Source organism: Typha angustifolia, chromosome 15, assembly GCF_048772165.1.
Source record: "Typha angustifolia cultivar Huaian chromosome 15, ASM4877216v1, whole genome shotgun sequence".
NCBI lineage: Eukaryota > Viridiplantae > Streptophyta > Magnoliopsida > Poales > Typhaceae > Typha > Typha angustifolia.
The window spans coordinates 23,678,147-23,700,793 of record NC_133253.1 but is presented as its reverse complement, the minus strand read 5'-3'; the positions used below and the strand labels follow the sequence as shown (position 1 = coordinate 23,700,793).

The 22,647-nt window shown below is 37.3% G+C and overlaps 3 protein-coding genes across 3 annotated transcripts; 2 read left to right on the top strand and 1 right to left on the bottom strand.

Moving 5' to 3' along the window:
• Positions 1 to 583: 583 nt before the first annotated feature.
• Positions 584 to 13,103, top strand: LOC140778586 (chaperone protein dnaJ 10-like). Its single transcript, XM_073123378.1, has 10 exons — positions 584 to 888; positions 2,173 to 2,232; positions 7,777 to 7,859; positions 8,074 to 8,233; positions 8,819 to 8,948; positions 11,465 to 11,623; positions 11,812 to 11,990; positions 12,086 to 12,166; positions 12,247 to 12,408; positions 12,619 to 13,103. Exons 1-10 carry the CDS (start codon positions 802 to 804, stop codon positions 12,712 to 12,714), a joined length of 1,197 nt encoding a protein of 398 aa, XP_072979479.1. The 5' UTR covers positions 584 to 801; the 3' UTR covers positions 12,715 to 13,103.
• A 1,965-nt stretch (positions 13,104 to 15,068) lies between these two features.
• Positions 15,069 to 16,747, top strand: LOC140779873 (chitinase-like protein 1). Its single transcript, XM_073125190.1, has 3 exons — positions 15,069 to 15,550; positions 15,730 to 15,883; positions 15,997 to 16,747. Exons 1-3 carry the CDS (start codon positions 15,193 to 15,195, stop codon positions 16,403 to 16,405), a joined length of 921 nt encoding a protein of 306 aa, XP_072981291.1. The 5' UTR covers positions 15,069 to 15,192; the 3' UTR covers positions 16,406 to 16,747.
• Positions 16,748 to 17,425: 678 nt separating this feature from the next.
• Positions 17,426 to 20,351, bottom strand: LOC140778125 (NAC domain-containing protein 17-like). The gene is made up of 5 exons (XM_073122690.1): positions 19,881 to 20,351; positions 19,372 to 19,649; positions 18,942 to 19,244; positions 18,084 to 18,576; positions 17,426 to 17,974 (listed from the first exon to the last, which is right to left on the bottom strand). The coding sequence occupies exons 1-5, from the start codon at positions 20,161 to 20,163 to the stop codon at positions 17,583 to 17,585; spliced, it is 1,749 nt and encodes a 582-aa protein (XP_072978791.1). The 5' UTR covers positions 20,164 to 20,351; the 3' UTR covers positions 17,426 to 17,582.
• Positions 20,352 to 22,647: the final 2,296 nt, after the last annotated feature.

Here is a 22,647-nt window from a genome sequence, read left to right as displayed (position 1 = left end):
AATTAGCTTGGATGTTGTATATGTTTGGTCAAGCAATGGTTCATATATGATAGAGCACCTATACGGTTAGTTAAATAACTGGATTTGAATTTCAGTATATATATATATATTTTTTTGAAGCTATACAATTAGCCTCAGGCTAAGCTCTACAGTGTTGAGATCCTTCAAAGTTCAAACACAAACTTTAAATTGAGTAAAATTGAGGTAAGACCAGCTTGTTCGAAACCGGTTCATTTATATTTTAATGCATTGTGGTCATTATTATTGAAAGCTTGATTTAGTTATCTGATCTAATTATTTAAAAGATTGTGAGCCTAATTACTCTTAAATTGAATGGGATTATGGGACTCTGTATTTGAATCACTCGATCCGAACCTACGAAAGTGGGATTGCAATTTGGGTTGCTGATAAAGTAGGCTCAGGAATTGGTGGTAAAGTTTGGTAGAGCAAAGCAATGGTTCGTATATGATAGAACACCTACGACGAGCGCAATCGCGAGGTGCGTGGCGTCGGAGTCTTGAGGTCGGTCAATAGGAGAGACGAATAATTCGGTTCTATATAAAAACACACGCGCTTTTGAGAATCAAACCCTTTCTTCCTTTTTTCTATTTTTTTTCTCTCTCCTCCTCAGCCGCCTGCTGGTCTTTGTTTGCATCCCTCCTGCCTTCATCGCCACATAACATTCTCCCAGCGAAGACCCAAGAAGTGATTCCAGGAGGAACTAGTGTTTTGTAGATCACGACCATCTCTTCCCGATCCCAAGGGCGAAGTAATCGGTGAGGCAGTTGAATCTAGTGGGAGATGGTGAAGGAAACGGACTATTATGACGTGCTAGGAGTCAGTCCTTCGGCTACCGAGGCCGATATCAAGAAAGCCTATTACATCAAGGTAATACCAAATCGCTTACCCTTCCCTTCTATATTTCCCGTTCTAGGTATAGTTATCTCTCAGACAACATATTCGGTTATCTATCGCGATCTTAGATCTGGGTCTGATCGAACCTTCATCACGGACGGAATGCCCTTTTAAACCCCTTCGATCTCCGGTTTGCTTCAACTCTCCTCGGTCGAGGCTCGACAATCTTCAGCCGTGAGTGGTAGAATTTTTCAACGTTCCAAGATTTCTTCCGTCGCTCGCTTTTCGCCAGGGTCTGCCTTCTTTCTTCAACAAGTTACTTAATTAGGGTTTCCATAAAAGGATGCTAAACAATGGAATTCACAATCTATAATCGCTTCTTCTTTTCCTTGCTTATCCAAAGATATCATAATGGGCTTCTACGTTTTCTTCTTCTAATCGCTGACTTAGTGTGGATCAGCCGTATATTCGTCGTTTATCTGCTTCTGGAATGAAGCAACTTATGTTTCATACTTTCGTAGTTCCTTTTTTTAACAGAGTTAATCCCATATCTCTATTCTTTAGATGAAGTCTGAAATATATTGGTTTTGGCCATATATTATACTCGTTTTCCATGTAGTAGCGTGCCCTATATCAACCATCATGATGGAGGAATCATTTAGGCACAATAATCGGAGAGGCACTCTCGCGGTTTAGGGATTGTGTACTGTCATACCATCCTCTATGGGTTTTCCTTGTAAATACAAGACTTCCTAGTTTCTATTAAAAAAAAGAGAGATAGTACTCTACTATCTACCTAATATTTTTGCGTCTTTCCTTTTAGAACATGCTGTTTACACTCTTGGCATATGAAATTGCTCTTTCTATGAGGTTGGTTTGCCTTGTGAATACTCGCTCGAGGAACTTATCTTTCATATTTGATATCTTTAGCTGTTAGCTTTATCACGTAGTAGACAGCCATCGTTACTTTTGTCTGCCCATACAAGATGAGCTTTATAGTTATGAATGTATGATTTCTTAGAGAAATTTTGGTAGAGCAACCATTGTTGATGTTTCCAGGATGAAGTTTTCTTTGCATTGTTTGAAGATGGTGCTCTCTGTAAGTGTCCTTGCAAATTTATCTATATCTATTTGTAGTGAAGTAATATGGAATTCTTGCTTCTTTGTTGAATTATTCTGTGACTGCATTTGTTCATACTATTACCTTTTCTCTGAAAGAAACTTTGTATAGATTTCATCATAGTGGCTGGACTTCATATGATTCTTTATATTGTGAACTGACTCTGCATTTTGTTTTAATATAATTTTCTATTGCAGGCAAGACAGGTCCATCCAGATAAAAACCCCAATGATCCCTTGGCAGCACAAAATTTTCAGGCAAGTACTCTTGTTTCGTTGTTCTGAACTTCTGATAGCTTTTTATTGACATCCCATTCTCTAACAACTGAGTTATGTTCAATTAAATTAACTTGTATTGACGTGCTAGATGACTTTCTTTTGGTTAAACATTGTCCGGTGAAGATCTTTTTCTTTTATTCCTTGGACCTGGTTGGCTAACAAGTCTGTCTAGGAACACTAATTATAATTCAATGGTTGTGAATATCCATTAGCAATGTAATAGAACTAACTGTATTGTGCACGTAGTAAAAATCTATTTTACCTAGCCATCGTTATGCGTTGTGCTTTTATATAGTTATATATAAAATTTGAAACATCTTGAAATTGGATTCTAAATGAACTGGATAGAAATTAAAATGTTTGACTTTTATTTCGGCATCACTTCATTTTGCTGTGCCAAACATTTTATCACATGGGAAAAAAAGGAGGGATTTTGGAAACTACATAGTGACTAAATTGTTTTTTGTTATATATGAAATTACATAGTATAGGGAAAAAATGAAGAGAATGATGTTCTCAAGTGTCAACTATCTCAAGTTTATTGATTATGACTATTTTTAAGGTTCATATATGTTTTGACTTATCTGATAGGTATAATTTGTCATCATGTTCATTTGTGCAACTTCATACTTCTCCATAATTGGCGCATGTGACCTTGAATATACTTTCACTTTTCATGATGTCAATTGTTGAGTTGTCATTACCCCCTTACTTTCATCTCTTTGCCAAGACCAAATCTAGATGGTTTACTTCAGATTGTGTGCAGATAGGTCTCAAAGAGTAAGCTTTAGACAGCTATGCTCATTTTCAAAATGCTTCCTTCTGTTTTTTGAAGTAACCAACAATTGACCTCTCATTTAATTTATAGGATTTGAGCTTTCTCCCTCTTGTGTTGGCTATTTTTTGGCCTGTCTCATCTTTTGAAGTTCATGTCCCGCAACATGTGTCTGATATTTTTCTTTGGTCAATCTCATCTTTACTGGTCAATATCAGTTCACCAGCAAATGATATTCTTTTTTATTTATTTCATATTTAAGCTTCCATGTTCCACAAGCGTATTGACTGGGTTCTGGTCCTTCCAATTTACCATCTTTCTGGTTTAGCTGCTCTACTTAGTTGAGTTTCTTTTGAGTTATTTTAAGTTTATTCATTCTTCTTGTTGTTTCTTTCTTTCTTACCGCCTTTTATTGGGTGTTCCCTTTATAGATGTCTCCTCTCTCTTTTAGTAGAACATAAAGACATGGCCTAATTTTTTTTTTTATTCTTTTATAGTTGTCTCCTCTCCTCTTAGTTGAATCATATTGTCCTCTATGCTCTTTTCAACTTGTACTTTTCTTCTTTTTTTCTCTTTTCTTTGTACTGTTTCTTTAGCTTTCCAACTCTATCCTTTTCTCAACCTGTTTTTTTCTTGTTACCTTTTCCAATTGGTTATAACTATTATCTAGTGGTTGTTTAATTTCTGTATCTTAATCTACATGGCTACATCAAAAATTTATGTGGATTGGCTGCAGTTTTTCTTTCTTTAACATTTATCTGGATTGATTGCACTTTTTCACTTTTTCTTTCTCTAATTTTTTTTTCTGCATTGGAAGGAACTCGATTGTGTGCTGAAATTGCTCATAGATCCATGCATTAATTACTATTCAACTCTTGAATTTTATGCAATTATCATGTTTCGTGCATGAAGGATTTTTTTCTTCTTCATATACATGCTATATGCTATTGCATGTAATTCCCAAAATCACCAAGGCACTCTATTTTCTTCTCCTTGTTATTTAAGATTGATATTTTTATGCTTGATGGTACAACGAATGCCTCTAATATTCTATCACTATCTCCTTATATGCATTTAAAGGCTTCCCTTTTTGAATGCCCATATAACTAAGTCTGCAATACTACTTCTAGTAAGATAAGGATTTTGGTCCTCATGGATGATCGTGTCGATGGCGTACTGGCACATGGCACGAGGGGTGCCGCACAGCACCCCTTTTAATAGTTTCGCCGCTCGTCGTCTACCTCGTTGTCGAGCTACCTGTTGCCGATCGTCGTCGCTAATCGCCGTCACTGCCACCGTCGCCGTCGGGTGCCCTAGCCCGAGGGAAAAGAAGAGACCGAGAGAGAGTGAGAGAGAAACTGTGAGTGAGTGAGAGAGAGAGAGAGATCGGTTAAAACTTAAGTTGCGAATCCGGATCCGGATCTAGGGCACCCGACAGCGACGGCGGCGGCGACGGCAATCAGAGAGCGGCAAGTGGCGACGGCGATCGGCGAGCGGCGACAGCGAAGGTGAATATCTATTTTTTTTCTCTCCTCTTACGGCACGTGTCGTACCATGCCTTGTTTCTTGGGAAGTGATAAATTTTACCTCTTGCAATCAATCTTTTGATGTTTTTGCTTTCTGCTGTCGATGGCAATGTGGCCTTATATATGGAAGGAGGCCACCTATATTATTGTGGCCTTCCCCCGAAAAAAAGTTCATCTTTTTTTGATGGAGTTTCCCATTTGGTCTTCAATCAGTGAAGAATCATTGGTTGGTTGGCAACTTTTAGTTAGAAAAGAACTGGTGATAAAGAACTTGTCACGAACACTTGGAAAGCCATTTCAAAGTTTGGAACCTACTTTTGTGAGCCTATGATTGTCGTTTGAGTTGTAATCAGGACTCACTTTTGGATGATAATTTCACTTGGTGCAGTTGATGGCTACATGGAAGCGACCTATATTATTATGGTCTTCTGTTGAAAACAATTTCTATCATATCTGATGGAGTTCCCTACTTGGTCTTCAAGCAGTGGAGAATCGTTGGTTAGTGGCAACTTTTTGACAGGAAAGGCAATAGAGAATGTCGCCAACACTTGAAAATCCATTTTGAAGTTTGGAACCTACTTTTCTGGCTGTCATTTGAGTCCTAATCAGGATTCAAATTTGTATGATGATATAATTTGCTGCAATTAGTGGCTATATGGCCTTTTATATGGAAGTAGGCCACTTATATTATGATGGTCTTTCCTTGAAAACAATTTCCATCATCTTTGACGGAGTTTCTCATTTGGTTTTCAAGAAGTAAAGAACATTGGTACGCGATAGATTTTAGACAGAAAAATAAGGCCGATAGAGAGAAAGCCATTTTGAATTTTGGATCCTATGTTTGTGTCTATCATTTGAGTCCTAATCATGATAACTCTCTGCTGTTGACCTCTTTGATTAGAGAATAGTTTGGAATTGGCTTGAAGAAGATGGTGTTTGATGTGGGGAGCTAGGTAATGCAACTTGCATAGCAAAATCACGATAGTCATCTTCCTAAACACAAATAACTATGGTTGCACACTTTTTCGGAAGCAGATATATGTATATACCCTTAGTAATTGCAGATTTAGTATGGTTGCCATTTTTATCACTAGCATGTGCTTAAATTATCAATGGTAATTTAAGTTGCAATGATGATACGAGATTACCATTCAAGGATTGTCGTGCCGATACCTGATCAACATGGGGTGTGCTGATTTGATACACCCTTGCATGCTGATCAAAGGAACCTTAATTGAATATTTGAATGACCAAACTAAGAAGAATAGTAAGAGCTCCTTGTGTGGGTTGTCGCCTTATTTTATACTTTTTAGGGTCGTCAAATATTGGTTAGCCTCTAATGTAATTTTTTGAGTCTTTATACATGCTTTTGTTTGAATATATATATATATATTAAAGTCTACATTAGAATCTCTTATCTGATTTATTGTAAATGTCCTAATCTTTTAATGATATAGCAATAATAAAAAAGAAACATGATTCAACATATAATATGATTGACTACGTTCATTAATTAATAATAGTTTAATAAATGAAATGAAAATCTATTTGAACATTGTTATGACCTAACATGTTCGTATATCAATTTTAACATAATTTGAATGAACTTGACATGTTAATTTTGAGAAAAATTTGCATAGAACATCTTATTTTTTAATGAAATTATGCTTTACACCCTATACTTTTACTATTTACTTATGATTTAGCAAATATGTGTAGAAAATATCCTGGGTTAGATTTGAACTAACACCGTGAGAATATTCTGTTAAGTAGAAAATTTTATTTCTAAAATGACTAAAATATACTTACTTATAAAAGAACTAAAATGCTCTTAGTATGACTTGTTTGGGGGTATTTTTATAATTTTCTTAGTATAGTTAACTTAACTTAGAGATTTTTGTTAAGTTTAACTAACACATCTAACATCGAGATGTCTTTAATACATATTTGTTAAATTATAAGGCTCAATTTGTAAATAGTAAAAATATAGAGTGTAAATTACAATTTCGTTAAAAGATAGAGTGTTATATGCAAATTTTGCTAATTTTAAAATTTTTAAAAATTGGGGAAATATTTGGGGGAAATCTTTATGCTGAAATTTTAGTTCAAAATATACAAATTTTGATTTCAAATCACCTCATATGGAATTAATCTAACATGCTTTTATACTAATTTTGACCCAATTTTAATGAATAACATTTTAATTTTAGATTTTTAAATTTCTAGAAAAGTAAAATTTTCCTTGTTCCTATATTCTTTAAGAGTTTCTCATAGATATAGTGCCAAAATGCTAGATCTATGTAGATTGACGCTTACAAATAATGGATCTAACAAAATTGAGCTAGATCTATCATCTGTATATACTAAACTAGTTTTTAAAATGAAAATAAAAAAGCATGCTAGATTGTCGATACTTCATCGACACGACAAGTTAGGGGTTTAAATTAGCTGAGCTTAGTTCGGCTCAACCCGAATTTGGAAAAGCTAGCTTGAGCTCAGGACGAGTCGGAAAATGTTGGCTCAAGCTCGCTTGCATACAACTCATTTCCAAAATTATATTTAGAAGATAATCAAATCATATGACGAATATAATAACTTTGGGAAATGCCCAACTATAAAGACCACTCTCTTTCTTTAGCTTTCTGATATGGGACTGAGGGAAAGTAAATGCAAAAGCAACAAGCAGGGGCTTGAACCCTCAACATCCTACATACAAAAAACTGCTTTACCCAACTGTGCTGGAGAGAAGGTAGGATTTAACTAAAACTATGTAATATAGTATTACTCATGTAATTCAAGCCAAGCTTGATCAAATTGGGCTCTGACTTGTCTTGGCTCGATTATTGTTTCGAGCCAAAAGAACAAGCTTGGCTTGGCTCGTTTAAAGCTCGAGCCATTGAGCTATTTTGACAATGCCCATCGGCACGGCGATCCTTGTTATGATTAAGTATTAAATAAGTTTCGACAAATGATATTGTTCTTCGAAGTGACAAAGGAAAATAGAGATCAGGAATGATATAACCAAATATTATAGAGCTCATTTATAGGATAAAAATAGCGCACTTGCAAATTGCTTAATTTCAGTCTTAGATTAAATTGTTTTTGCAACATAACCTTCTTTCTTTTTATACTATAATTGCGTATTTGACTTCTTGGAAGTTTCAGCTTTTGAATTCCTTTTGCAGCGATACTATGCACTATTCTGATATGTTTGTAATACAGGTTTTAGGGGAGGCTTACCAGGTACTCAGTGATCCCACCCAGCGACAGGCTTATGATGCATATGGGAAATCAGGCATTTCACCGTATGTTCTTCACTTCTAGGACAATTTCCTAAAATGCTGGAAAGGGGAAGGAAAAAATTGACAGAGGACAGAATGTTTCGATTGAATTGCTGAGCAATTTTATGTAGATGTGGAGATTATGAGATGATTGCTGTTTTTTCTCACTCTATTTTATGCTTTCATACTTATTGAGCTGATAAAATGCTAAATCTATGTTCTTTTTCACATGTTGTAGAGAAACTATTATTGATCCTGCGGCAATCTTTGCAATGCTATTTGGTAGTGAGCTCTTTGAGGAATACATTGGTCAACTTGCAATGGCATCAATGGCTTCACTTGATATCTTTACTGAAGGAGAGCAAATCGATGCCAAAAAGCTGCAAGAGAAAATGAGAGTATGCTCTTAACTCTGAAGTAGTTTTCTCTACTTGAACTATCAATCTATCCTCCTATTTATGCTTTTTACTCATCTATATACCAGTGTTCAGAAATAAAGTTTGCAAGATGGACTTGGCATATTATTAGACTATAACATACTTTCTTTTACTTGTTGCTTCCATGTTTACTGTCTGTCTTTCAACTTGATAGTCTGTAATATCTATTGTCATTTGTGCTGACTTTTTGCCATGGATTGAAGTTCTAGCCAATTTGGCCGATCCCTAATCCAAATCATTCAATACGGACGGCTTCATATGTATTGTTTTTTTCTAGGCAATTGATCCCAAACCAATCCCAAAACTGATAGTTTGAAAATCTTGCTTTTCGTCATAAGCTCCATGTATCAGCTTTCGCCTGTTCTGGAACTTATATAGATCTGTAAATGGATTTGTATGTATAGCCGCTTCAGTCGTGCTCCTCGTTTCGATAATGGAAAAAAAGTATCTGTAAAGTTTTATGTTTCTTCATAATTATTTGCCATTCGGCCACCAACTCAATTTGGTAGGTCATAGTATTGAACACATGCTTTCGTGGAACTATAGGTTGTTCAAAAGGAAAGAGAAGACAAGCTTGCAGATATATTGAGAGATCGACTACACCAATATGTTCAAGGAAACAAGGATGAGTTCATCAGGCATGCTGAAGCTGAGGTCTCAAGGCTCTCTAATGCAGGTGCTTTATCAATCATTTAGTTGTTTGCACATATTTTTGTGCTGATTCAATATCATGGTCTCTTTCTAGTTTTTTCAACTGATTTAATCTAAGTGCTTTACTAATAAAGAAAATAGGAGTGCTGTTTAATGGTAATCCTCAAATTGGTTGATCTGTCATAACTTTTCAATTCAATCTTGTCCCTCGTCATTATTAGCCATAATGATCCCACACACTTATCCAGAGATAACGACATTAACATTAACTCTGCAAGGAACGTATTTCTTTTCATTATTTTATTCTCTTTCATTTTCTCTCAACTCTTCTCTCATGCTAGCCTGCCACAAGCAGGCCATTTCTCTATCTCACTATTTCTTACTCCTAGATTGCTCTTAACTCTCAATATGATAATTAATCTATAGACCTCCATGTAAGCTTTGCTGCAAATCAAGAGTGATTTAATCTGGGATGCTGTCAACTAGGCTGCTGAAATGCATCTCGGTTCTGCACTGATTTCCTTTTATAGATAAAAGAGTTCGCCAAGAGTCCAAGCTGGAACCTATTAGAGAATAGAGAGGTCTAGTCATAGTGGACTCTATTACTTTGGTTCAGAGTCACCTAGGGCTTTTACATTGTGGAACTCTAATTACATGATCTAATCTAAATCAACATAGCCCGATCTTAATTAAGTTAAAAATTGATAGAACGTTGTCTAGTCAAATAGGAACTAAAAATGAAACTGCGTCCCTCCCGAGATCGATTGAAAAACAACTTAATTACTGTCTAAAATGTGCTTTAATATTCTTAAACCCAACTGGCTGATTAATTTTACTATGAATAATATATTAATCCACTAGAGTCTTGTTAAACCCTAAATCTGAGTAAAAGACTGTATTTGTTAGCCTAACATGAATTATTGCATCACATGTCAAGAAACCAACTAAAGGCCTGTCAAGATTTTATCTTAATTCACTCAAATGGATGATATATCAGGTGGTTCTAATGGTGAGCAGCTTAAATAAATAAAGTAAAAGGTACGGGTATCGCATATATTGTGCACATTGCTGGTTGTTAGGAAGTGCATGGACATTAAAATTGCACTGAAAATCCTGTGTATGTCGGTGTTTCTGTTTCTAAAAGTTAAAAATGGCTTACTCCGACTGTGAAGGCTGAGTTGCATTTTCTTAATTTTTAATTCCTATATATTCCAAATATGTATATTTTATACATTGGAACACACTTTATCAATTAAATACTTTTGAACCAAAAAGCATGCACTGTGGGAGACATGATGTCTTGATGTTATTTGGAAGCTTTAATATTTTTATTGTGAAAGTAAAAGCAATAGTTACTATCCACTGATGGCAGCTTTGAATAATTAAACTGACACCATCTGAGGGAAATTACATGATTTGTGTAATTTTGTAATTAAAACAGTTGTATATCTGAAGCTACATAATTAGAATTTTGCATATAGAGAAAGAAGATCATCAAACAACCAGGATATTTGGACTACAGGAAACTGATTCGGCATGACCTGTCTTTGACTAAGAATTCCAATAGATAAAGAAAAGAACCTTCTATATATTTAACATTTTATTGTGAAGCCGGTTATGATTTATGACTCCATAGACAGTGATTTTCCTCGTGAAAACTTTTAGAAAAGTATCTAAAATGGATAAGCAGTTAGGACTGAAAATATGGGTGACTAACATTCTAATTGGATGAAAGTTTCATGTCACCCCAATTTGGTTTGATGTGGTAAAGAAGAAATGATGTCCATTGATTCCTCAGGAGTTAGGATCTCACTTCCTATGGAGAAGCTTGTAAAAGGAATCTAGGTTTAAAGACTACTTGCCATTGAAACTAAGATGAAGAATATAATGTTCTCATCCAAAATCTAAACTAAATGAAGAGGGGCAAATAGATCAGGACACAGGAACAAGGAATGGTTAAAAAGCAGTTGGCTTGGAGGATGTGAAAGGCCTTTAAGAAGTGCATGTAAAATAGCTCTTCATTTGGAAAAAAAATTCGTGAGATCTCTGAAAGAAGTACCTTTATTCTCTAGGAATATAATCTAACTAAAGAAATCATATTTAACACAATCTTCTCTCTCATCTCCAAGGAGAAAAACTTTGAGAGAAGTCTTATTTTTCTGGAATATAGAGGTACTACATTGCTGTTTTCCTGGCAATTGGCATTGCAGCATAATGATCCCTTTCTTTTTCCTTCAAATTTATACCACTCAATTTTGTTTCATGTGCAATATACTTGTCCTTTAATTTGATGATTTCATTTTCTTTACAACAAAAACAACCTTAAAGAAATTGCATGGTCTCATCACCTTTTTTTGATCTCTTGATGCCTTAACATCCTATTTTATGAAGTTTATAACTCTGATGCTATCAATTTGTGAGGCCCATTTTGATCAATCTTTATTGTTAAAATCATAGGTAATAGTCTAGGTTTGAACCTTTGCTGTTTTATGTTGCCTTGTTTAAGTACTTTTGAATTGAGTCCCTCTATGTACTCTGCAGCATATGGAGTGGATATGTTGAATACTATTGGCTACATATATTCCAGACAAGCAGCAAAGGAGCTTGGCAAGAAAGCTATATATTTGGGTGTGCCATTCATTGCTGAATGGTTCAGAAACAAAGGCCACTTTATCAAGTCACAAGTGACAGCTGCAACAGGTTAAACCATTTCTCTCTTTGGCTCTCCAGTCAACAGCACATTCTTGTTGCCATATATACACGGTTTATCTGCAGTCCTCCAATGCACCTTTTGTTTGTTTCATTTATATCTTTACATGAATATTCTGTGGGAATGCATCTTCTCTCTGGCACTCACTTCTAGATAGGTTTCTGATTGGCTTTTGCAGGTGCCATTGCTCTAATGCAGCTGCAAGAGGACCTGAAGAAGCAACTCAGTTCTGAGGGTCAATACACAGAGGAAGAACTTGAAGAATACATGCAGACTCATAAAAAAGTGATGATTGACTCCTTGTGGAAGCTTAATGTTGCTGATATTGAGGCCACCTTGTCCCGTGTTTGTCAGTTGGTATGTACTGCTTTACGCCTTTACCTGTATGATCTTGTTTATATAACCCACTGTGCAATCGCAAATTTGAAGATGTTCACTAAACTCAACTTCAGGTACTTCAAGACAATACTATTAAGAGAGAGGAACTTCGTGCTCGAGCTAAAGGGTTAAAAACTCTTGGGAAAATATTTCAGGTACTGTTTGCTGTTTGGTTCCTTGGATTGATTAGTTAGTGTTATTTGTATTAACAAAGTTAATTTGTTCTTTGGGAAAGAGGGTTAAGACCAACACAAGTGAGAGTGAAGCATCATCACTGACCAGTGGTAGCACACAAAACTTGGATGGCCGATGCAACGATGGTAGCTCCCCTGATACATCTCCCATGTCTCCTAGCAGGATGTCATCTTATTCAAATTCAACTCCTCTTGGTACTCAGGTACCTACTCCTTTGCTGATCTCTATTTGCTATACTGAAATTTTGTTCCTCTGAAGATGTTTGTTGAATACCTTGCTCTTTATAGTATTATCACGACAGTGCTCTGGTAAATGTTGGTCTCAATCATCATTCTGTAGGAACTCTGGATAATTTCTTTACATATTTTTGGAAATCTATTGGTTGAAAGTGAAATTGTTTTTCTTGTGCAAGAGCCCATATGTGGAGGCCCCTCAGTTTGGAGGTGCTCATTATGCGTTTAACTTCCCAATGCCTACTGCTCCACCTGGTGCACAGAGGAATCCTTGATCAGCAGAAAGTAAGGGAACTAGACCATGTATGTTGTTTCTCTTTGTATAATATTATTTGTGGAGGAGCTCATTTGTGGGTTCTTGCTTGTATTAGTAGAATATGAATTTAATTTCTGCATCAATTCATCCTGTGTGTTATCTTGCAACAAAGGTGGTAGCCATGGGTTTGTTCATGCACACCACTGTGGTTTTATGTGTGTGGAATGGGGCTTGCATCCCATGTTTTCGCAATTCTAAGCCAGCAACACCAAGACCAGCATTGTACATCAGAATTTTCTTCCGTGTGGCTTTTCCTTTGCGAGGTTGTAGAAAGAAAACAAAGAAAAATTAGTTCTGTATATATGTTGAACCATTTATAATTTATGATTTATCAGCGTTCATGCTTTATTCTGATCTAGCTCGGACATTGCTTTTAAATATAGGGAAAATTATATTTCACTCTCACGTGGTTAGGTTGAAATTCATGTTGTTTTCGTAAAATTTTATTTATCATTTTACTGACTTATAACTATATTCAGATTAAAATTATTATTTTTTATTATACTCGAATAAATTACGTATCGAATTTAAAGACATTATTCATTAGAGACAGGTTATAAAGAATTGAATAAAGTTTTTAATACATTTAAATAATATTGATCACTATTTTAGATGATAAAAATTTCTCATATATTCGACATATTTATATATTTTTATTACTTTTATTTATTTTTATCAAATTCTACTCATTTAGAATTTTGCCAGATAGATTTTAGCTTTGCGTATCTATTAACATATTAGGCATGTCTTATATAAAGTTTTGCTTATTCATAATCTTACCTTGCCGATGGGGATTGTAACATTCTTTCTATATACATTTGATATTTTGAAGCTTATAAAATACTTTTAATTGACAAGAATACACGTGTTTCCCTGGTTTTCTGTAACTGCATTTGTCTTTGTTCCGTTTCTAGAATCTGAAGTATATTAAGATATGTTGAAAATTAAATATTAATAAACTATTACCTTATTTCTAATTTTCCATACATATCTATATCAAAACTATCTTCGAAATATTGAATTATATTTTGTTGATATCTAAATCTTTATTAGTGCTAGGAAAAAATGAGTTGGATATGAAATGCAATTGGGGTTATTTGATTCATTAAACCCGTCTGTAATTGTTATGATCCACATTTACCTTCACCAACCGACCAAAGCTTGGATGTGTAGGTCTTTGTAGATTCAAAAGATATCTCTGAATATCACCACAGGATTGGAATATCTAACTTCATAGTGATGACAAGTGGTAGATAGAGCGAGAAGGCATCTTATTTTAGACTGCACACATGAAGAAGAAAAGAAGCACGTGGCATGCATGCTGCAAGTTGCACCTTACCTTTGCTGGAAAATGGAGTGAGAAATATCTTTGCCATAACGCTTTTTTTTTTCTTTTTTCTTTTCCTTTTTCTTTTATTTTGCTTTTTCTTTATACCATCCACTTTCGTTGGCAAATATAATTGGCAATTTGCAAATATTGAAATAAACATGTCTGAGACAAATGTGGTCAAATATACGATGTTATATGTATAAGATAAACTGTGATCGTGCAATTTGCGCACGTAATATTTGTGTTTCCAAAAGATAAAGGGTGCTGCCGATATAGTTTCGGAAGTTGAACCGTATTTTCTTTTTCTTTTTTTTTGGGTTACTTGAAGACTTGTTAGAGTTACATATTTCCAAAAGATAGGTAAAAAAATAGAATAGCATGGTAACCGCTCGATCTCTGCTTCTTTCGTGAGATGGGAATCGACTAGGACGTCGGGCGTTGAGAAAGAGAGAGATGTACCCCCCAGCAACCGAGGCTTTCATTTAGTTCTCACGGAATGGCCGTATAACTAATTAATGGAGAATACTAACCAGGTCCTAATTGCGAACGGAGAGATGGGGATTAGTCATCTCCTAAACTTCACCGTTGTTTTTTAATTAATATACACGGCGCGGTGGATGAGAAGTTGCTACAAAGTATCATACTCTTTTTGTCCGCTGGGCCAGTCGTTGGATGTGCACGCTTAGCGGCAAAGGATGAGTGCTATGGACATCTCTTGATTGTTTACCTCGCAGGTGGGGGTGGGGCGGGCCTTGGACGGACGATGGTTGGATAGTTTTCTCGAAAAAGTTGAAGACATATTTAATCAAACAAAACACTGGCTTGCTTGATTCGCAAATCTATCACAGTTACTGGAGTTACCATCCAACAGCAACATAGCAGCTGCGCCAGACCCCGCAACCGACACCACCCACTCGATTTCGATCTCGATCTCGACAGCCAGACAGCTAGCCAGCCAGCTAAGGGAAAACTGGGCAGGGCCTTTGTATTTCTCTCTATTTCAACTCTTCGATTCATCACTCGCTCTCTCATCTAAAAAATCGATCGGCATTTCTATCTCACCGGAGAAGAAAGAAAGAAAGAAAGAAAGAAAGAAAGAAGAAAGAAATGGGTAAGCAGTACTCGGCGGTTGTAGTACTGGGTTTGATTGCCGTAATGGCGTTATTGGGGGTAGCGAGCGCAAAGACGGGGAAGGCGAAGACGTGCGACAAGGGATGGGAGTGCAAGGGCAGCGTCTACTGCTGCAACGACACTATCACCGACTTCTTCCAGGTGTACCAGTTCGAGAACCTCTTCAGCAAGCGCAACACCCCAGTCGCCCACGCCGTTGGATTCTGGGACTACCAGTCCTTCATCACTGCCGCCTCCCTCTACGAACCCCTCGGCTTCGGCACCACCGGTGGAAAGCAGATGCAGATGACGGAGATCGCTGCTTTCCTCGGCCACGTCGGCAGCAAGACTTCCTGTATGTGACGCAAAATTCCCAGATAATTAAATTAATTAAGTTGGTATTCTATACGTGTGATGGTAAAATGGGATTGGTTTCATATGCGTTGGATTGTGATTCCAGGATCTCCAGTAGTCTGTCCATCTCTTATCAATTTGTGTAAGTGTGCTCTGATGGGCGACTTTCAACTTTTGTAGGTGGATACGGAGTAGCAACTGGTGGTCCGTTGGCATGGGGGCTATGCTATAACCATGAAATGAGCCCTAGCCAAATCTACTGTGATTCAAACGACCTTTACCCTTGTACAGAAGGAGTTGAATACTATGGTCGGGGTGCACTGCCTGTCTACTGGTGAGATGCCATTAAAACCATATATATATATATCTTTTCTCCTCCTTTTTATGGATTCATCTTGACGGTCGGATGATGGCTTAAATCGTAAGTTTGTTTGTGATGATTTTTAGGAACTACAACTACGGGGTTATCGGTAAAGCTATCAAGGCTGATCTGTTAAACCATCCGGAGTACTTGGAGCAGAACGCCACCCTGGCCTTCCAAGCTGCCATGTGGAGGTGGATGACCCCAATGAAGAAGAAGCAGCCTTCGGCCCACGATGTGCTCGTCGGCAACTGGAAGCCCACGAAGAATGACACTCTGGCGAAGAGGCTACCTGGATTCGGGTCAACGATGAATGTTCTTTACGGGGATCTCACTTGTGGCCAAGGTTTCGTGGATTCGATGAACAACATCATATCTCATTACCAATATTACCTGGACTTGATGGGTGTTGGCCGCGAGTTGTCCGGAGATAATTTGGACTGTGCCGAACAGGAGCCTTTCAACCCATCTTCCAACTCTGCTGCCACTACTTAAAAGACTACTTACCAAGCCGTATAATAATCTATATATCCGTGTGAAGAAAAATCCTTATTACAGATCGAGGAGAGGATGCAACAAATAAATGAGAGCCTCTCGTGGTCGTCGTCTGCTGCTGCTCTGTAAGTTTTATCCGTATGTATGAAGTTGTATATATGTAAATGCACTCAATTTGATGAGTTGGTCTCCTCCTATATTGTAACCAGACATGTTGTATTCTGGTTATTCTGTTTTTTGCCTGTCGCCCATGAGGCTATATTACTCTTGCCTACATGTTTATCGCCAAACAAACATTTTATTCTAATATTTGTAAAATAATTTATATATGTTTGTTCTTCATACACATTCTATTGGAACGACGAGTGCAGCAAGTAAATGGTTTGTAGCATTTTTGTCAGGGCTTTACGATGGTATACATAATTGAATACAAAGATAATTAGCAAGGATCAGCAATCGAGTTTAAAGCTGGGAAGTGATGCTTAACATCCAGTCTAAATTCTGATCAACAACGACATCCTAGCAGTTAGAGCTGCGAAATATGCACTTCCACAACAGAGAAGATGATGTAGTTAAGTTGTTAGCTAGTCCGATCTGTTTCAACACATAATTTAACACACTTTAGTTCCTAATGCAGGAATATCTCAAATATTCTGTCTGGTTAGACATGAGCTGGAGCATAATTCTATGAAACACCTACAACAATTCCAGTAAGAAACAATGAATAAGAAGAAATGCCTTTCTGAGCACATCATCTTCTGGTCATTAACAAAAGAAAGTACTCCAACAAAATAGAACTATAAATGCAATATATGAGATAGAACACTGAACTAAGTAGGAATTAAATAAATCTCTCCCCTCTCTACTTCCATGCCAAAAAAACTTTTCGCAATGAGCTGTTAGATAAAACTTCTGTTGGGTCCGTAAACAAAAATGTTGCCACAAAACTGATCCTGGTTGGCAGCATTGCTCAGCTCTATCTATGTTACACGTATAAAATACGCTCTCTCAGCCCAAGTATCTTGAGTGCTATTAGGTAGCGCAAACCTTCTATTTGGTGCAAGAGTGTTATTTATAATACATACATGACTTCATCTTAGAAGAAATTTAGACAGTTGGATCAGTAAATCCAGTGAAACATGGGGGAGGAGAACTTGTTCAATGTTTCATCATCTACCTACGAGGATATGAACCGGCCCCATAAACCCTTGAAAACTTTTAAAGCAGCTCCAATAGACAAGATCCATAAGACAGCACCCAAACCAACCAAGAATGAGATGAAAAGGAATCCACCATTATTCCCTCGTCTCCTTCCAGGGACAGCAGTTCCTCCATCTATTGCAGCATCTGGATCCCGACCTCCAACCTGCTGTTTCCTGAAGCTAGAAACACGTTCAAGTGCCTTACTGATGAATGCGTTCTCCGAGGCTATTGCAGGACTGCTAGGTACAGAATCCAACAATGTAGAGAATGCCGAGTTGAACCACGATGGTGAAGCATTAGAATCAGGGGCGACTTGTTCTTGAGCACTCTTCCCATGATTCAATGGAGTACTAGTATACACAAGACCTACATTATTCAATAGCAAAAAGATAAATGAGAAATCAGCAGAATTGATGCATCGTTGACTCCGCTTTGGTAAATTGTAAATTTAAGCATTTACAGAGTTATTAAGCACCTGATGCTGGAGATGGCATTACAACTTGGTTTTGCTCTGCAGCTGTTGACACATTGAAAGTTTGGTCATGTGACCAGAGCTGACTCGTGAAATAAAAAGCTTGATTTTGTGTTCCATCACCACTAAAATCACCAAAGTATGGATTTCTACCCGTTCCAACTGGTGGCTCAAATGGTTCACTCAGAAACATAGGAGCATCAAAATATTCACAAGTATCATACAATCCGTCAGCAACATAAATACTCTCATTGTTGGTGATATTATCAACAAAATCCTTGATTTCCAAGAACTCTCCATCAGCACTGAAGTGATCATGCTCCGGACAATTGGTAAAGGATGTTACTACTTCAAGGTTTTCAATAGCATGGGCACAAGAAAAATCAGAATGTACATTCTCAGAATTCGCCTCTGCATTGTTCAGTTCGAACAAAGTGTTTTCTTGTTCTACTGAAGGCATCAGATGATGGCTTCCAACTTCAGTCCTGATATCAATCTGCATAAAAATGACAAATTTAATCAGGTATCAATCAATAGTATCAGTAATATAAATAGAAAGGCATAGAAGAATCTTAAGGAAGTACAAAATTCATCCAGTTAGAGCATATGTGTGTGATTGCACTGCGCATATATATGTATGTATGTATTCACCTATTAAAACATCGGTACACAATGCATACTCTCATTTTAATGTGTGGGTGCAGTTGATACTGAAGAGCATAATTATTTGGATATCTTCATGTTTATGCCATAATTACTCGAAGTCTCAAACAAAAACCTTGCAATGGAACAACAAAGTCTTTTGCTAACAGAAAAATTGAGGATGCAGAAATATGAAGATATAGGGTGAATTGCACGCACCTCTGAGACGTAGGCAGAGAACCCAGTCTGCTGTTGCACTATGTTGTGATCTTCTGAAAACTGTAGTAGAATGTCTTCAAGATCCCCTATTGGAAGAATGCTACCAGCATCAGATGACATGCCAGAAGCAGCAGCACTACCAACAGCCTCGGTGATTATGTTGTCTGTGACATTTAGGTTAAAGGTGTCATCATCCTCAGCATCATCCTCCCATTCTTCTTCTTTGAATGGTGCCCCGTATTGTTCCCCATTCTTTGGGCCAGGTCCACTCTTCCTGAAGAATTTATAGAGAGCGTAATAATCCTGCGAAATTTGACAAGTAAGTAGACGTGGGGACGATTGAAAAGTATACCCAAAAAGAAAAAAAAAATTGATTCGGAAAAAAAAACAAAACAAAATATTCATAGGTTAGTGGGTATTCTCTTATAACCTGCACATTTGCCAAGCTTGAAAGGGCCGCCTCTTCTAAGGTATACTCATGCATGACCCAGTTGGTGCGTTCTCCCTTGGGAGCACGGCCCTGGTAATAGACGAGTGTCTTCTTGTTACCGACGGCCTTGGAGTGGTAACAGATGGAGCGATCCTTTCCAGTGGCCTTCCAGTAGCCGTACTTGGTAGCACGATTCGATCTCGACCCGTTCGGGTACTTCCTGTCTCTGGGGCTGAAGAAGAACCACTGCTTGTCGCCGCTCTTCAATACGGACTTGTCTGCGCAAAGGGGAAATAATAAGTAAGGAAGAACAATAACATCGGAAGAGCATGATGCACAGAGAGAGAGAGAGAGCGAGCAGCAAAAAGACGATGCGGATGATTGTTTCAGAGGAATCAATCGTAATTAAGGAAGAATAGATAACCAGGGTATCCGGGATTTGGGCCTACCAACAGATGTAAAAGGAATCATGTAGGTGTATGTGAGGATGATGATGATCCGATACTTACCGGGGAGTTCCCAAGGCTCGCACTTGTAGATGTCGATGTCCCCGATCAAGGGGAGCTTGAGGCGGCGGCCGCAAACCTTGCGCTTGAGGTAGTAGACCACCAGTTCCTCGTCGGTCGGACTGAACCTGAAACCGGGAGGCCACCACTTGGAGTTGGAACTATTAGAGTTGGAATTGTTGGGTTCCCCCATGACCATCATCGACGACACCCGATCATCCTCCTCCTCCTCCGCGATCCTCCTCTGCACAACAACTCCGACCTGCCAATCCGCCGCTGCGCCCATCTCTCAACCTTTCTATCTCTCTTTGGAACAAGAATAAAGCCCTCAGGCTGCCCTCCTCGTCGGGTCAACGATGGGCGGAGGAGGAAGGAAGGAAAGAAGGAACGAAGCCGCGATGGTCGCGGGCTATTGGCCCTCAGCTCCTGATCAACTACTCATTATCATGGATATTTAACTCAACCGGAGTAAAAGCTCACCTTAGACCAGTCAAATTGTTATCCTCACCCACCATGAATCCATGATCCCATTCTCCAGTAGAAAGATAGTATTGGGCCTTGTGATGGGTTTTAGTCCCACTAAAAATCGGTCCATCGACGCTAATAACAATAATAATTAGAGAATTTTTACATTTTATATTTAATATATATGTGATTTATATTCTATTTTGAAAATTTTGTAAACCGAAATTTTACCTTCCCACCACCGTGGTTGTTGCCGTCACCCCCACCCCCCACCACCTTCTCTCTTCCTCTCTTTTTCTTCCTCATTTTTTATCTTCCTCTATCTATTCTTGCTTCAACCAAAGGTTGGTCGGACTAGATAAAACTTTTAGTCATCCTTCTCCACCTATATCTTATAATTATCTAATTAGTTCCTAACTGATTATTAAATAATTATTATAATAAGAAAGAAAACAAATAAAATGAAGAAGATAAAATAATTTAAGTATTTATAAATTATTTTATATATTATAATAAAATATATATTTTTTACTGATATTGTCTGTCAAATAAAAATTATAGAAAAAAATAAGAATTAAATTACAAAATTCTCAATAATAGAATATAAATATAAAATATGAGTTATGATTTGTAAAATCTCCTAATAATTATAACAATAGTTGGCAATAAAAAAAATTAAGGACCCACCCTTTGAGTCCTTTCTAAAATAAAAGGACTTTTGAATCGCGGCGTCGGCGGCCCTACGGGAAAACATCTGCACTTTGTTGCTTCGGGGAGAAACTTTCTCCATTTATTTTTATTTTTCTCTCTTCTCTTCTTTCTCAAGAGAACCTTCGTAGCAATTGCCTTTTCTGAGTTTCGTCACCCCTACCCTTTGAATGCGGTTAATTGGGATAAGACGACATGCCACGTCTATGGACATGTGTTTTGTGGTAACAAAGTCAAGTCGGCTTACTTTTCTTCCTTCTCCCGTAAGAGTCGAGTGAACTTATCTCTATTAGCAGTCGAACTGTACGGTCGAGAAAAGGAACTTATTTTTTTTAAAAAAAACTAGATCTACTTTTACATTTATTAGAGGAATATATATTAGTTTAAAACTATTTGAAAGAGTTCGCACGAATCCACTTAGCGCTTGAAGAAATGGTATGACCGGACTATTATTTAATCACCGGAGTTTTTATTTTTATTTTTTAAAAATCTGGATCATATATTCATACATTGACAGAAGAAAAAAAAATCAAATCAACTTTAACAACATTAAGCATCAAACAGACACAAAACATAATCCCTCTAAATCATTTAAAAAAGCAATATATTCTTTCAATAAGTTAAAATAGTAGATGTAATTCTCTAAAAGAAAATGTCGAACTTTTACGTAGTCAGATAATCGTATGCCCAGAAGGAGATTATTAACTGTGCAATAGCTATTTTATTTGGTAATCTTACATTTATAGTTTCGAAAAATGTAATCCCAAAGGTGAAAGGCCACGTAAAATTTGTTTCTGTGATATGGGCAGTGGTTTTTTCTTTCATCAATTGCGCAAAATTTAGTGCTTCATATGTGATTTTCAACATTGAACCAAATTCAAATTCGATGAGTGGAGTGTCCTTAAGTAAGTTTCACACAGAGGCCCAAGAAGGCCGGCCCTGAGTTGCTTCTGCTGCAAGGGCTCGGCATGGTAACCAATAGTTTAGCTACGGGCCGGCCCGATTGACTGCGTCTTTAATACGAAGGACCTGTAGCAGGCTGCTACTCGCTCTATCCATTGCTGAAGCCAAGAAGAAGGCTCCATCATGTGTCTGCTGATCAAGACGGTCTATCTAATACTAGAGTACAAATTAATTTAATGTTATATAAGTAGGCTGTTTTCCTTTCCTTAATGTGTGTACCATGTCCCTGATCTTAAATCGAGGTTATTACACGTAGAGTGCATCGTCAGATAGAGACCTTAACGTCGTTGACTCGATGATCATCAGGATCCGAGGCGACGGGACACTTTAATTGACTAGTACAAAAGAGAAGCTGGCACGCCAAATGAAGGAATTCAACCCGTTCCCACGTAGTGAAGTTGATGCGATGCGACCAAATTCTCTAGAAAATAGAGCGTTTCCCGGATTGTTTAATTTCATTTGTTTTTATATACGAAGCAGACTTCATTGGTGCATGTATCCAGTATCCTCCTTTCGCCTTTTCTTTTCTCGCCCATCACGCTATAGTTGAAGCACGCAAGTACGCAAAGCACATTTCACCGAGGCTCCACCTTTTAAGTTTCTTAGTCCATCATAAATAATTGTTCTACAAACC

Excerpts from the sequence above, each read along its gene's own strand:
- LOC140778125 (XM_073122690.1), bottom strand. The coding sequence starts at position 20,163 with ATGGGCGCAGCGGCGGATTGGCAGGTCGGAGTTGTTGTGCAGAGGAGG. Across the intron at positions 19,245-19,371 it reads CAAGCTTGGCAAATGTGCAG|GATTATTACGCTCTCTATAA; the intron begins GTTATAAGAGAA and ends CAAATTTCGCAG. Across the intron at positions 18,577-18,941 it reads TCTCTGCCTACGTCTCAGAG|ATTGATATCAGGACTGAAGT; the intron begins GTGCGTGCAATT and ends ATTTTTATGCAG.
- LOC140779873 (XM_073125190.1), top strand. The coding sequence starts at position 15,193 with ATGGGTAAGCAGTACTCGGCGGTTGTAGTACTGGGTTTGATTGCCGTA. Across the intron at positions 15,551-15,729 it reads CGTCGGCAGCAAGACTTCCT|GTGGATACGGAGTAGCAACT; the intron begins GTATGTGACGCA and ends CAACTTTTGTAG. Across the intron at positions 15,884-15,996 it reads GGTGCACTGCCTGTCTACTG|GAACTACAACTACGGGGTTA; the intron begins GTGAGATGCCAT and ends GATGATTTTTAG.
- LOC140778586 (XM_073123378.1), top strand. The coding sequence starts at position 802 with ATGGTGAAGGAAACGGACTATTATGACGTGCTAGGAGTCAGTCCTTCG. Across the intron at positions 8,234-8,818 it reads AGCTGCAAGAGAAAATGAGA|GTTGTTCAAAAGGAAAGAGA; the intron begins GTATGCTCTTAA and ends GTGGAACTATAG. Across the intron at positions 11,991-12,085 it reads TGTCCCGTGTTTGTCAGTTG|GTACTTCAAGACAATACTAT; the intron begins GTATGTACTGCT and ends ACTCAACTTCAG.